Source organism: Rhinoderma darwinii, chromosome 7 (genome assembly GCF_050947455.1).
Source record: "Rhinoderma darwinii isolate aRhiDar2 chromosome 7, aRhiDar2.hap1, whole genome shotgun sequence".
Taxonomy (NCBI): Eukaryota; Metazoa; Chordata; class Amphibia; order Anura; family Rhinodermatidae; genus Rhinoderma; species Rhinoderma darwinii.
The window spans coordinates 31,318,396-31,333,648 of NC_134693.1; the positions used below are offsets into that span (position 1 = coordinate 31,318,396).

General features: G+C 41.4%; 1 protein-coding gene across 1 annotated transcript in view; it reads right to left on the reverse strand.

The window, feature by feature from the left end:
* LAMC1 (laminin subunit gamma 1) overlaps positions 1-15,253 on the reverse strand; it is a 103,094-nt gene that overhangs the window by 17,596 nt on the left and 70,245 nt on the right. Inside the window, exons 2-13 of the mRNA XM_075833124.1 lie at positions 14,919-15,223; positions 14,061-14,191; positions 11,473-11,639; positions 10,782-10,970; positions 8,954-9,071; positions 8,772-8,870; positions 7,875-8,011; positions 7,131-7,253; positions 5,468-5,657; positions 3,072-3,184; positions 1,088-1,309; positions 66-254 (exon numbers count right to left, since the gene is read on the reverse strand). Of these exons, the coding sequence (XP_075689239.1) occupies positions 66-254; positions 1,088-1,309; positions 3,072-3,184; positions 5,468-5,657; positions 7,131-7,253; positions 7,875-8,011; positions 8,772-8,870; positions 8,954-9,071; positions 10,782-10,970; positions 11,473-11,639; positions 14,061-14,191; positions 14,919-15,223 (1,983 nt within the window). The remainder of the gene's footprint in view (positions 1-65; positions 255-1,087; positions 1,310-3,071; positions 3,185-5,467; positions 5,658-7,130; positions 7,254-7,874; positions 8,012-8,771; positions 8,871-8,953; positions 9,072-10,781; positions 10,971-11,472; positions 11,640-14,060; positions 14,192-14,918; positions 15,224-15,253) is intronic.

Here is a 15,253-nt window from a genome sequence, read left to right on the forward strand (position 1 = left end):
TATATTTTTGAATGGTAAAAAAATAAGAAAAGGATTCAGAAGACCTAAAAGCAGATCGTTCTTACCTGTAGTTCCCAGAGGACAGTTGGTACACACCACTTCCTTTGTGCGAGGTACAACAGCACAGCTGGACCCACCAGGGCATGGACATGGCTGGCAGTCCAAACTGGAACCAGTAGTGCTGTCTCCGTAAAATCCCTCGCTGCACCGCTCACAATGTGACCCTGCGGTATTGTGCTGGCAGTCACACACGCCTACAGAATGGAGGAAAACTTTTAGACTAAGTTTAGTCTCTCAGCTACCAGTTATATAGACATAACACAACAGCACTAGTCAGTCACAGTCAAGCCTAAGTATAAATATTTCAATGAGGGATATTTATCAAAACCGGTGCAAAGTAAAAGGTGTAGTTGCCCGTAGCAACCAATGAGATTTCTCTTTTCATTTTTAAAAGTGCCTCTGAAAAGTGAGGTCTGGAGTCTGAATGGTTGCTATAAGTAACTTCTCCACTTTTGATAAATCTCACCCAACAATAAACATACAAAATGCACAAAAATTATATCGCAGCAAATCCTCTCATAAACTCCTGCTTCACTTTGATTCTATTTTCTCCCATATTGCAAATAAAACAGAGAAATATATAAATAATTTTTCTGTGTATATACCAGATCATCAGCCATGCGCTCCCCTCATAGTACTTAGTTTGACTTTAAGACAACTGGCTGCAACAGGAGCCTCCTCCCTCTGCCCTGTCTGCAGTAGGCATAAATAGTTTAGCTTTGCCCCCTATTGCTAAGCCCCATCCCCAAAACACTGTTGCCCAGTGGAAAATCCTGCAGACTGACAAACAGCGTGAGCAAGTTTATCTTATGTTTACTTTTATTGTTTATTTCTAGGGTTAGTGTTCCTTTAATATTACAGCATTAGTGTAATGTAGTCTGAGATATTCGATATACAGACTACTGTAAAACCATCTCACCTATACATTTAACTACTGATTAAGCAGGTAGCATATTTAGATATTTAGGGGTCTAATATTTCTTAGCGTATCCATTTAGGAGAAACAGCAGCTGCTGTCGTTACTCACCTGTCTCGGGGTCACAAGACTCACTATGATCATTACAAGTGCAAAGCACACAAGGACTGTAAGGTCCTAGGCTGGGGTTCTCTCTCCGGTATCCAGGGGCACAGCTTTCACAGAACTGCCCAACATAGCCAACAGGACAGCTGCACACCTCCACCCATGGTGCAGGATCACCAGCTTCATCGTATGCAGTTACTAATGTAACCTCCTCTAGGAAACCAGCGCCTGTAAGGAAAGGATAAGATAGTTCACATTAATCTACAGTTCACTGATAAAAGTAACATTTCAAAGCGTACCTAACTTTTTAAGGGAGTTTTCTGAATAAGCTTTCATGTGTGTGTGTGTGTGTGTACATGAGAAATAACACTTTCTTGCCATTATAGGACTTGTATCCTGGATTTTTTTTTTAGCAGTTTTCCCCTCTGCAGAATCTCTAATTCTCAGTTGTCGCGGAGCTTGTGGGCGAAGTGGAACGTCTACCAGGTCTTCTCTATGTATGCAATGTATAGAAGAATCCTGCTCTTTTATCTCTATCTATCACTCTATATAGAAGCTGCAGCAGCACGGAGGAGATTATACAGCTGTAATGAGCAGTGTAGCTGAGAATCCAGCACTGGGGTGAGACAACTTAAAACTGCTGCAGCGTCTATCTTTTTCACTCTGCGCCTGCTCCCCCCTCCACTCTTCAAAGGCTTGTATAGGTAGCGTAGCTGTGTCTCTCCATCTCTGCTCCTTCTACCCTCTCCTTAGACTTACATAGGCAGTGAAGAGACAACAGAGGTTGGACAGCAGAATATAGGAAGAGATACCTAGTGGCAGTAACGCCACACAATTCGCATGGATAAAACAAATACATTATAAAAGTAAATTACGAAGTTGATATATATCAGGCCTACGTTTAGATTAGAATAAGCTGTTTGAATGTATCTCATTTACAGATAAAAAATAAACATTTAACGCGACGTAAAAAAAATAATTCAGTTGTTGGGCAAGTTTTGAAAGATTATATACTCTGGAGCTTAACATCTCCCAGCATGCTTGGACCTCCACAATAGATGTAGAGCCGGCAGCTGCTGGTCTCTGAATTAGTTTCTTTAAAATCCACTTTGCACGGCTGTCCGTTTCACCGATACAAGCACAATACACATAATAAAGTACATGAAATGGGATTTACGCTGGTTAATAAAAAAGAAGCTCTACCACATATGATGGAACTAGACAAAGAACATCCGTGTACATAGCAACAACGTTCAAGTAGAATCTAGAAAACCTCAGCTTTGTCCATGCAGTGGAACAAGTCTATCATTTATAGGCAAATATTGTCATGGTAAATAAGGGAGAGCTTCCTATTTACAAGTTGCTCGTCCAGTATTTTTTGCTACTCTTCTCATGGTACCAATCCAAAACCATGATTTAATTAGCTAAATCAGACATCTAACTGGGTGGAAGCTCGGATTACACAGGCGACACCTATACGTGTGCAAAATACCATAGCAGTCATTTATTTAGCTACCCAGAGCAATACCCCCCAAAAAACACATGGTGCAGACAAGACAATGCAGCATGGGTCACTGTACCTACTCAGTCCCCCCCCCCCTGTCACGACAACTGATCATGGGGTCTCCCAGCTGCAAGTAACAGACCATACACACAATCCGTTGCTGGCATAAAAAACGAATTCCAAGATGAGGCTGACCAAATTCATTATAACGTGCTATATAATGGTAGTACAATATGGTACTGCATATAGATGAATATTATAATGTACCTTCACAGTCTGTCTCACTATAATGGCGCACACATAATTGAAAAGTGCTGAAAAGCCAAAACTTCATCAAAAGCTGCAGCTATGGCAACCACAGCCTAGACTTGAGAATGGCAAAGATCATTCAGCAGATGCAGCGCTCTGTGGTGGCCCGTGGTTATTAGGTAAGCAAGCATTACATGGACTTCTATGGTAAATGCTGGGAGGGGGTTCACAACTCACTTCTTTCACTGTATGTCCCCCGGATTTTGATTGCAGTAAGATTCTGAAGCATTTTCTGGAATTCAAAGGGTGATACTGACGGTCTCCATGGATAATCGGTAGCCTCGTGTAGCCTGAACAGAATATATTACATTATAATTTGCTTTCACAGGAGAACATATATGAAACATTATTCCTAGATTCTGTTATTAAAGGGACCTAAGAGGTGCTCTGTTCATTACACACATAAGATTATCATACAGTCCGAAAAACTACTTGTTAGCCAGAAACAGCTGCTGGACTACCAGAATCTCATGTCAGACGCTGTAAAGGGGTCTTCCCACTATTACAAGAGATGGTATATTGCCAAAGTTCTTCCCGGCACAACTAAGCTTCTGGCCACCCCGTGTGTAGGGAACAGCCGCAAAACCCCATTCACTTGAATAGATCAGTATTGCAGTTCTGTGGGCAGGAGTGCCACTGTGCATAAAAAAAAAACGTAAGGGGCATCTGGACTCCCACTGCTTGTAATGTTATGATATGTACTAGAACGCTCTACCATATTGCTAAGATGGAAATATCCCTTTAATGAAAGGTTCCGGTGTGAAAAAGAGTCACCATTATGAACCGTAACATATAGAATTAAACAAGAGAAGAGGAGATGTGTCAATTTCCCACAAATACACGACTGGCTTGTAACGAAGTCACTTCTTGTGTAACATCTGGGATTCTTCCATTCCGTAAACAAATAGGCAGATTTTAAAGGCGATTATATGTCAAAATATCAATTGCAGGCCTTCTCCCATCTTTGTAAACAAAAGCAGATGTCTACCAAAAAAATAAAACAAATCAGTCAAGATTACAAGAACCAGAGACCGATAAACTGCTGCGTTCATAAGCGATCCAAGGAGCTTCCTTAGCTGAAACATCAATGAATACCAGATCCCCGCATTATAGGAATCAAGCTGACGGGAGACATCCAGCGGAAGGAAGGGACGGCGCTGGCCATCAATTAGGTCCTCCTGCCTTATGTGCAAAATGGATGGCTGGGAGAATAAGCCCATATTGTACAGGGGTTTATAAAGGATTGTGTAAAGGAAATTTTAAAGAGGCTCTGTCACCACATTATAAGTGCCCCTTCTCCTACATAACGAGATCAGTGCTATAATGCAGGTGACAGCAGTGCTTTTTATTTAATAAAACGATCTGTTTTCACCACTTTATTAGTGATTTTAGATTTATGCTAATGAGTTGCTTAATGCCCAACTGGGCGTATTTTTACTTTAGACCAAGTGGGCGTTGTACAGAGGAGTGTATGACGCTGACCAATCAGTGACCAATCAGCATCATGCACTCCTCTCCATTCATTTACTCAGCGCATAGGGATCCTGCTAGATCCTTATGTGTTGTCTAATACGAACACATTAACAATACTGAAGCGTTTAGACAGTGAATAGACATTCCACGGGATGTCTATTCACAATCTCTGCACTTCGTTACTCTGTCTGTGGTAGTTACAGCAGAGGAAGCGTGATCTCGTTGTAACCTGTCATCTACAGCGAGATCTCGCGAGATTACGCTTCCTCTGCAGTAACTACCACAGAGAGTAACGAAGCGCAGAGATTGTGAATAGACATTCGGTGGACACTTCAGTATTGTTAATGTGTTCATATAAGACAACACATAAGGATCTAGCAGGATCCATATGCGCTGAGTAATTGAATGGAGAGAAGTGCATGATGCTGATTGGTCACTGATTGGTCACTGATTGGTCAGCCTCATACACTCCTCTGTACAACGCCCACTTGGTCTAAAGTAAAAATACGCCCAGTTGGGCATTAAGCAACTCATTAGCATAAATCTAAAATTGCTATTAAAGTGGTGAAAATAGATCGTTTTATTAAATAAAAAGCACTGCTGTAAATTAAAGAGACTCTGTCACCACATTATAAGTGCCCTAGGAGATAGGGCACTTATAATGTGGTGACAGAGTCTCTTTAATTTGTCTCAACATTTATGTAGAGGTAACCCTTTCTTTCCCTCAGATCTGCCTGTCCCCACATGTACGCAGAAGGTATGCAGCAAATTCCTGACATTATTTTGCGCCACTGAAAGAAGTAACCAGAATATAGGAGCCCAAACCACCCTACAGATTGGCAGAGGATTCTCGAACACGTTTCCCTCAGCTTCACAGCCTAGTTTCAGAACACATTGCTCTTCTTCTCTGTCTGCTGGAGACCACATGTGCATTGCTCAACCTGCCTATCCCAGACCTCTAGAAAGGAATGTGTTAATGTACCCTCTGCTGGTAAACACTGTCACTGCAATATAAACAGGCTTATGCTATATATATTAGAGGATTTAAGTGCTCCATTAATCTCTGGACCCATCACAGACACTGACAGGACATTATTTACCTGAATACATATTGCAAAGAGTTTTCGCTGGGGTAGGAATTTCCCTGAGCAATCAGAGGCACAGAGACCCGGAGTCCAGCACCTTCCAAGACTAGATCTTCAGCAGAAAGACGAGCATCACGCCGCTCTACCCGAAAACTGAAGGTCAAATTCTGTCCATAGCTTAGACCCTGATTACCAAGGAACTTTGCTGCAAGAAAGAGAAGGAGAAAACACAAGATTTAAAAAAAAATGTAACTATTGAAGGGATTGTTTACTATCATTTCTCATAGACACGCACAATTTTATCGGATACTGTCCCTGCATAGGGAAGTGTTTTTATCTAGATGCATTCCTATATTCCTTGTTTTAGGTATGGGGGTAAGCACATAGGATGTAGCCTAGCTAAGCCATACCTAGATATGATGTATCGTCATAAAGGGAGACAGACCCCCTGTAAGTAATGACAAATTTCTCTAGTTTTGTGATGTATGTATTGCAATTTGTGCTGTACCATTGTTAGCCACTAGATGTCAGAGTAGATAACGACAGATGTAGAGCAATGACATTGAATGCCTGATCTCCTGCAGACCGCAGTTCTAAATTAAACCACATCCTGAGCCACAAGACAGCCTTCCCTTAATATAAGATTTTGTCTGCCAGCTAGAAATAACATTTTACCAGAGCGCATAAGATAATCGTGATAACAGAGTTCATCACTTATTAACTTCCTGCAGTAAGTCCTCTGCTCCCCTCTTCACACAGGAGGAACTGTATGTTCCAAAATTATAATATCATGCAAGTGCTCATCGGAAAACTATGTTCTAGAAATTAAAAAACATAATGCTCATAGGTTATTTTCCGTCCTGGAGCATTTTAAAAGGGGCATATGGTCGTCAGAGGGGATTCCCCCATTGAGACAGAACAGAGCTAAACTACCATGTAAGAGAAGCTACCATTCCGGCGATCTCAAGCCAATGTGCTACGTGGACGGCCATTTTTTTTGCTGCTTGCAGCTTCCCTGGGTACAATCAGCTGTATCCCAGGGGTGCTGGGAGCCTGACCCGTGGAGATTAGCTTATCACCACAGCGGCTCCGTACTGAAAGGGGATGTGTGAAGAGACAACCTTTTTAAATCAGGGATTGTACTCAGTCTGTCCTGGTAATAGGAAGGGGTTTTACAAAAAACAATTTATCAGACAATCAAGTAAACATTGGACCACTTTAAATTCTTGTTAATAATAAATTATAATTAGTCGTTAGCAGTCTGAAAATCTCAGTAACGCACTTTCTTAGCTGTGCTCTCTACTAAGCTGTGGTCTGAATACATTTGGTCCACGTTTTGTTAGAGGGGTTGAAAAGGATTAAAACAATACGGCTGCTTTCCTCCAAAAATAGCGCCACACCTGTCCACAGGTTGTGTGGGGTGCAGTTTTTGGAAGAAAGCAGCAATGTTTTTCTAATCTAGTACAACTTCTTCAACAAAATGCAGTTAAAAAAAATATTAGGCTGCAGCTTCGTAGAGAGAACAGCTAAAAAAGTACATTACAGAGATTTTCAGACTTATAATAACTAATCTCTTACAACCCCTTTAAAAAGTAAATAAGGCTGGGCTGCATTACCCGACACAAACCAAGGACAAAGGTGGCGCTGTTTCCTGTTGTAGTACTTCCTCTAGACTTACCAGGTGCAATGAAGTAGATGGGAAAGTAGCTCTCAGAGGTGACCGACAATGAGCTGCTTTCAGAAACCCAAGTTAGGGGGTATACACCCCCATCTCTCTGGTGTGCCGACCACTCGTCTGTACCTAAAAGACACCACAGGCATGTAAATCAAGTTCCAGCAGAGAAAGCAGAATGCAGTTAATCAGTCAATGTCCCATTTGTAAAACAGGCATTCATACAGTCTGCAAAAAACTACATCTCTGACAACTGCACAAAACTGGACATATGCTGCTGCCCAAGCGCAGGTTTGCAGATCATAGTGTGGAGTAACTGGGGAATTAATAGACCGTTTAACTGATCAGTGCGGGGTCCGGGTGTCTGACCCCCACCGATCATACTCTGATGACCTATCCTGTGGATAGGTCATCAGTAAAAAAAACAGACCCCAACATGGACAACCACTTTCATGTACATGCTGTCTGACCGACATGCAAGGTAGATGAACTTCTGATCCCTATAGGCATCAGCTTGCTATATGGAGCCGCTGACAAACATCTAGTATCTTTACACATAACAAAAACGACAACAGTGTAAAAAAAAAAAAAAAAAAAAAGAACTAATAGGAAAGTAATAAGTGGTCAGGATGTGACCTGTATTAATGTGAAACAGTAGCCAGCGCAGTCTTAAGATGGTTATTAAAATGTAGCTATTTATGAACATAGAAGAAGGTGGTGACGAAATTCCCAACCCTAGAAGATAATTACCGGTCTCAAACGTGGAGACGATCTTGGCAACGGTGAATCCTTCAGCACTACTGCACACGGAGGAATGGCCATAACAGAAACAAGGAGTGCAGCCACGATGATTTGCTGCATCCATGTGAAAGAAACCAGGTTTACACCTTAAAGAGAAGTGAGGGGAAGAGTGAAACAGCTTTCATGACAGTATACAACCTCACTTATAGGAGTCTTCTGGAGGGTCAGATTCCTTTACATGTGCTTTTTGATAGATAGAGATATAGAGATATATTTCTAAAATAAAAAAAATAGGTAGCTCCCAGCAGGCCGAGAATAAAAAAAATGTGATATTTGCAATACATATCGTTACAAGTGATTATTGTAGAAGATATCTACACGATAAAATACAAAAAAATATAAATAAAAGGAAAGAAGGAAACTCGTGAGACACGTGGAAAAAAGCGTTGACATCATTCCAAAGTTTCTAAATGTTTGATGGCTTCTAAAGTAGGGGCCAACCAGTATAGTTTGTTGATCTAATGAACGGGACTGGCCACTGCAGAAAAGCTTGCCATCCTTATAGCGGTGCCTGATGCCAGGCAACTTGCCCTGAAGGATGCTAAATTTATAGGAAAAACCTGGCTTAGAGCTAGTACTTTCACCAATTCCAATTTTTGTACCAATGAAGTCTCGTTTTTTTGCTCCCTATAGGCTGCACAATACTATAATGCAGGTAAACGGCATTGCTTATCCACAGCGGAAACAGAATTGGACACTTAAAAACCAACTTGTCCGATCCAGGACTCAACCAAAAGCAAACCCTGGACAGCAAATTATTAAAAATAAATAAATTAAAAAAAAAGGCCAGATTAAGAGTGCAACAATATGTATGATCGTTCCATTTATATGGCTTCTAACTTTTACCTCTCACAGTTGAAGCCTTCCACATTGTCTTTACAGCTGCAGCGTCCGGTCTCCACATTGCAGTCATCTGTACTACCAGCCGCATTACACGCACAAGGTCTAAAGACAAGAACAGGAGTTACTACCTAATATAACATGCATGCCTATAGCAGGGGTGGCCTTGTCTGAAGTGAGGTTATTACCTGCAGCCAGCCTCTGTCAGTGAATGGAAGCCAGGCTGGCATCGGTCACACTTCTCTCCCATCACTCCGGGTTTACAGCTACAGCGTCCATAGTTATCACACTGCGTGCTAAGAGAACCTGCAGGGTATCACAAGAGCGAAGCAAGAATTAGAAGCCAGATAAGACTTTCCTGAAACATCGATTTACTAAATATTTGTATTTCCAATGAAATAATGCTGGAACGTCTTTTCTCTGTGTGGTCTCATTCCTCTGTTATTCCTCCTGGAAATTTATGATTAGACAAAAGGTCAGACTGTGTAGGGACACAGTATTGACCATAGGAATGGTAACACCCAGTTGTCAAAATATTCATACATTTCCAGGTGGAATACTTGTATTAGGAAACTGTAATTGCCTTAAAAAAAAAACACTTCTATTGGTTAGAATGACCTAATCTTAGCACAAAAGCAAGTTTAAATCTACCGGCCATGACGCTTCATTCTGCAGAGTACAGACATGTTTCTTTCATAAAACAGCCATGTTCACAGGCTGGAAATGTAATTTCCTTGCAAGAGGGTGAATTTGTCATAGAAAAAAAATAAATCTACAACATATAGAGCATGCCCTGAAATTGGTGCAGATTTTATCCACCGTGCGCTTGCATTGTGCTGCGGATCTTCCACAACAGATATACCATGTGTGAACGTGGCCTCAGGTGGATGCTGTTAATCTAATTCTAACATTTTTAAGCTCCTTACTTCACTATGTATATACAGGACAGCTGGAACCTCTAAAATAAAAGTGTAAAAACAACTTTTTCTTGATGTATGAAAAATAGCTTCTGAAATTATTGGCACAAAGAAAGACAATTGGATACAGTTTCAATGGCTTATTCTGTAGTTGAAAATTGTAAATGTAATATCCTCTTAATTATTATTATAATTTTTTTTTCAATATCAGCTTGCTGTGTAGATTTATAATAAATGAAGTAAATAAATATATATATTTTTTTTTTTTGCTGCTATATGATAAATACCATGGCTCCGCACCCGCAGCATATGTGATCTTAGAGCGTGATGCTGGAATGCAGGAGATCTCAAAATACAAAGCCAAAAGGGTCAGAATATCAGTGTGCGGTCTCCTTTGTTTAGAAGACAGCATGATGCTTATTTACATAGGATTGCAATGCTCGACACCGTCTACTCAAAACCAATGTGTTTATAGGACGATGTTTGTTTGTTTCAGACCCAGGAGAGATTTTCCAGAATGTGAAGATAAGCATTTCACTGCAGAGGGGATCTGTTCACATCACGTTTTCCCTTTACACTCTACTTATAAGCAGGGAAAATTTCCCAATGTGCCAAACATAAAAGCACGACGTATGCCACTGCATGTCATATAGTGGCATATTTGACCCATAGGCCCCCCATGTTAAAAAAAAAAAAAAAAAAAAAGAAAAAAGTATACCATGGGGTATACTTTTTTGCTCACTGAATAGGAAAGAACAGCAGACTATGCTTTCCTATACAGAAAAATAAAATACAAAGTAAAATGCATACCTGCCCTACAGACGCCAAAAGGTCACGCTTTTGACATTCGCTTGGTCCATAGGGCTCTATGTATGCCGTCGTATTCAGTACATACGCTGAACGTACACAGAAAACGTGACAACCAATAGCAATGGATGGCAGAAATTTCAGTATGTTCTGGTCATCATTACTGCTCGCACATGGGTGGTCACCAAACTCCATATTTCTGCAAGGCAACAAAACTTACAACTACAGCACAAAATCTATTTTACATTACAGGGTCCTCCATAAGAAGCTCCTTAAAGTGATATATACGTACCAACAGGGTTACAATTGCAAATCAGGCAAGGTTCATCATCATTCTGCCGATAGTAGTTTTCTTTACAACGCTGGCAGTTTGGTCCATCCGTATTGTCTGAACAGCCTGTACAATGCCCACCGTGTCCTGTGGAACGGTACAGCTCTGGATCAAAGTAACATTCTTCAGAGCGGCCGTTACAATTACAGGCTGTAAAAATTAAACAGACAGAAAAATATGGTAAAAACTCATAATAAAAAGTGGATCACCATTTAAATCACTACGGACTATAATGTAGGTAAAGTACAGCAGAGGCATCATTGGCTAGGAGTAGTCCTAGTGTAAATGCAATTGTGGTCTGAGACCTTCGCTATGGGACACCATAAATTGGCTAATACACAGGGAGGAGTTCCCCCATTTTCTGGCTTTCCTGAATGATAAGTATTCAAGTGGAGATGTTCAAACGGAACTTCACAAAAGATACCCAATGCCTTGGTATGAGCCGATGAGGTTCAAATTTTAGCACAAACCCAAACTAGGTCTTATTCTGAAGTATGGCACTGGCTTGCAAGATGGTCAAGAAAGTTGCACTTCTTTCTTCTGGAAGAGGAGGCGGTGACAAAGGTCCCTTACAGAGCCTCCAACGCAGATGTGAACAGGCCCTAAAACAGTAGATCAAAATGGACAGCCAAAAAAATAAAATATTACTCACGCAAACACTCGCTGGCACTTTCAGAAGTCGCCCTCCTCCAGGGTCGATCATTAAAGAAGGGCAAACATTTTTCACAGTCAACACCAAATGTGTTATGCTTGCAGTTACAAATCAGCTTGTCAAACTCATTGCGCACACATTCGCTGGCGTGGCCGTTACACTTGCACCTGAAAACAAGAGAAATTCTGGATGACACAAGTAAATGATACTCAGAGGAGCTAAAAAAAAAAGGAACTACACCCGACAAATATTGGCTTGTACATTGTCATAACACCAACAACAAGGCTGTTCTCATAATTTACCGTCCAGAGGAACATTGCACAATAGGAGAATGAAGAAGGAAAAAAACGCAGGGAGACGGCACACGTGAGGATAAGACTGCCGAAATATCTCTGTGTTTCCACTACGGAACATCATAAAATAGTGAACGTCTTTATTGCAACTTTCAGGAGAAGAAAATTAAGGTTCTTTTACTTAAAGAGACTCTGTCACCAGATTATAAGTGTCCTATCTCCTACATAATGTGATTGGCGCTGTAATGTAGATAACAGCAGTGGTTTTTATTTTGAAAAACGATCATTTTTGAGCAAGTTATGAGCTAGTTTAGATTTATGCTAATGAGTTTCTCAATGGACAACTGGGCGTGTTTTTACTTTTTACCAACTGGGTGTTGTACAGAGAAGTGTATGACGTTGACCAATCAGTGACCAGTGACCTACACTTTTCATTGTTCCAGCCCAGCTTCTTTCACTGCACAATCACACTGTCCTGTGGATCATGCTGGGCTGGAACAATGAGAAGTGCAGGTCACTGATTGGTCACTGATTGGTCAGCGTCATACACTTCTCTGTACAACACCCAGCTGGTAAAAAGTAAAAACACGCCCAGTTGTCCATTGAGAAACTCATTAGCATAAATCTAAACTAGCTCATAACTTGCTCAAAAATGATCGTTTTTCAAAATAAAAACCACTGTTTTTATCTACATTACAGCGCCGATCAGATTATGTAGGAGATAGGGCACGAATAATCTGGTGACAGAGCCTCTTTAAGGATACAGAAGCTAGACACCATTAAATAGAATACATGAATTCCAGGGTCAGCTTTCAGGGTCACTTTAGCATGAGGAGTTTAAGTTGGTTCAAGATAACCAATGCGGATAATGTAGGACCACCACCCACAGCACAGAAGCCTCGTAGTCCCAGGGTCTACTAAAAGGCTTACATATGACCTTGTAGCTCTCCTGCCATGTCTGTCTGTTTTAGTCAAATACTTTTATTCCTCATGAAAAAATTCTGGAGCATCGTTGCTTAGAACTCAATTGTGCTGTTCCTCTGTTATTCCTCCTGGAAACATGAAAAAGTTGACAATTGAGCTTTACGATTCCTTATCAATTGGGTGTGCCCCCATGTAGTCTGACACGGTCCACACTGATTGGACAGTGTAGGCACACCCCCCTCTTTAAAAAAGGAACGGTTACACTTTGTTGTAACTTTTTACCCAAGAAAAGATGTTCCAGAAGTTTTACTTTAAAGAGGCTCTGTCACCAGATTTTGCAGCCCCTATCTGCTATTGCAGCAGATAGGCGCTGCAATGTAGATTACAGTAACGTTTTTATTTTTAAAAAACGAGCATTTTTCGCCAAGTTATGACCATTTTTGTAGTTATGCAAATGAGGCTTGCAAAAGTCCAAGTGGGTGTGTTTAAAAGTAAAAGTCCAAGTGGGCGTGTATTATGTGCGTACATCGGGGCGTTTTTACTACTTTTACTAGCTGGGCGTTCTGACGAGAAGTATCATCCACTTCTCTTCACAACGCCCAGCTTCTGGCAGTGCAGACACACAGCGTGTTCTCGAGAGATCACGCTGTGACGTCACTTCCTGCCCCAGGTCCTGCATCGTGTCGGCCACATCGGCACCAGAGGCTACAGTTGATTCTGCAGCAGCATCAGCGTTTGCAGGTAAGTAGCTACATCGACTTAACTGCAAACGCTGATGCAGAATCAACTGTAGCCTCTGGTGCCGATGTGGCCGACACGATGCAGGACCTGGGGCAGGAAGTGAGTGACGTCACAGCGTGATCTCTCGAGAACACGGCTGTGTCTGCACTGCCAGAAGCTGGGCGTTCTGAAGAGAAGTGGATGATACTTCTCGTCAGAACGCCCAGCTAGTAAAAGTAGTAAAAACGCCCCGATGTAACACACATAATACACGCCCACTTGTACTTTTACTGTAAACACGCCCACTTGGACTTTTGCAAGCCTCATTTGCATAAATACAAAAATGGTCATAACTTGGCCAAAAATGCTCGTTTTTTAAAAATAAAAACGTTACTGTAATCTACATTGCAGCGCCGATCTGCTGCAATAGCAGATAGGGGTTGCAAAATCTGGTGACAGAGCCTCTTTAAGGCGAATAAAAGTATTTAACAAAACAGACATGTCAGGAGAGCCAACAGGTCCTCTTTAAGATCTCCCATTTCCACCAGTAAATTCCACTTTTACTGTAATTAAGCCATAGAGAAATATTGCTGCACAATATGAAAAGTAGATCGAGAACCATATATCCACTATCCGTAATTAGAAACTCACCTGCCTCCTACTGCAAAATCTGAAATGGCATAGTAATAAGATTTCAGCACCTTCGGATCACTGAACACTTCATCTCCAAATGTATTGAGTCTGTTCAGAGTTACGCGGATGTCTGTAGCGGTCACCCAATCCTGCAGGCAAAAAGTGATGCAGTAGTCACGATTTGTTATAATGTGCTCTTAGGCTTTAGTAATATATCTGGACTAATAATATACAGGTCATTAAAACTCATTTTGCTGTAAACAGAACCTAAATTTTAAGGCTCAGCATTGACAGAGACTCTGGAGGGTCTTCCAACTCTCCCCTGATGGCAGATGTTGGCAGGGAATAAAGGATAGGGCGTGCTGGATTTTAACATACATGGTCCTTTGTTCCCTCTGGTCACAATCCATAAGCTTTTTCCTTTCTCCCCACTGAAGAAAGCGGTTGGACGGATTCTCGTGTGTATATTTTTTCAGTGTATGGCCCCCGTACGAGTCTGAACCAGCCCGCTTGTTACTTTACGCGTATCAAAAGTGGTCAAACCAATCAGATAATTTAGTATTACATGGTGGCCATAGATGTAGCACGTGGAAATCCTGAGTCCACCAGAGCGAGAACCGCATATTAGTGACTCTCTGCTTTAGCTTATAGTGGGGGATCCCAAGTTGGAAACCAAAATGAGTAAGGGTATGTTCACATGTGGCAGATTATTTGCGACTCTTCCATTTATCTGCATGGGGTTTGCAGAAAGCCATGGCCAACCTCATTCACATGCATGGAACAACTTTTCAGTGGCAGAAATTTCTTGCAACTAGTCTGCGCGCGTGAACATGCCACAAGTGTGCCTGGAGTGTAAATACAGATTAGATCATTTACCTGCAAAACAGGACTAACGTCAAAGTTGTACGCGCTCGGTCTGCCCTCAAGAGTAGAGAACGCAACATTGCCGCCTGTTAACGGTGAGATATCACTGAATTCATCCGTGCAAAGAGCCTGCTGTTCATCTTCTCCAGTGCGGATGAAGCCTCGGTTGTTTTTTTGGTACGTATTCTCACAGGAGCCACTGTAAAACTGGTAGGGGATCCATGGACCATCTTCGCGTGTCCGCTTGTATAGGGTAAAACTCTCGGGGCGACTGGTATGGAACTTCAAACGTACATAAGTAATATCAAAGGACTTCCCTAGAAGAAAAGAGAACTATAATCAGTGTT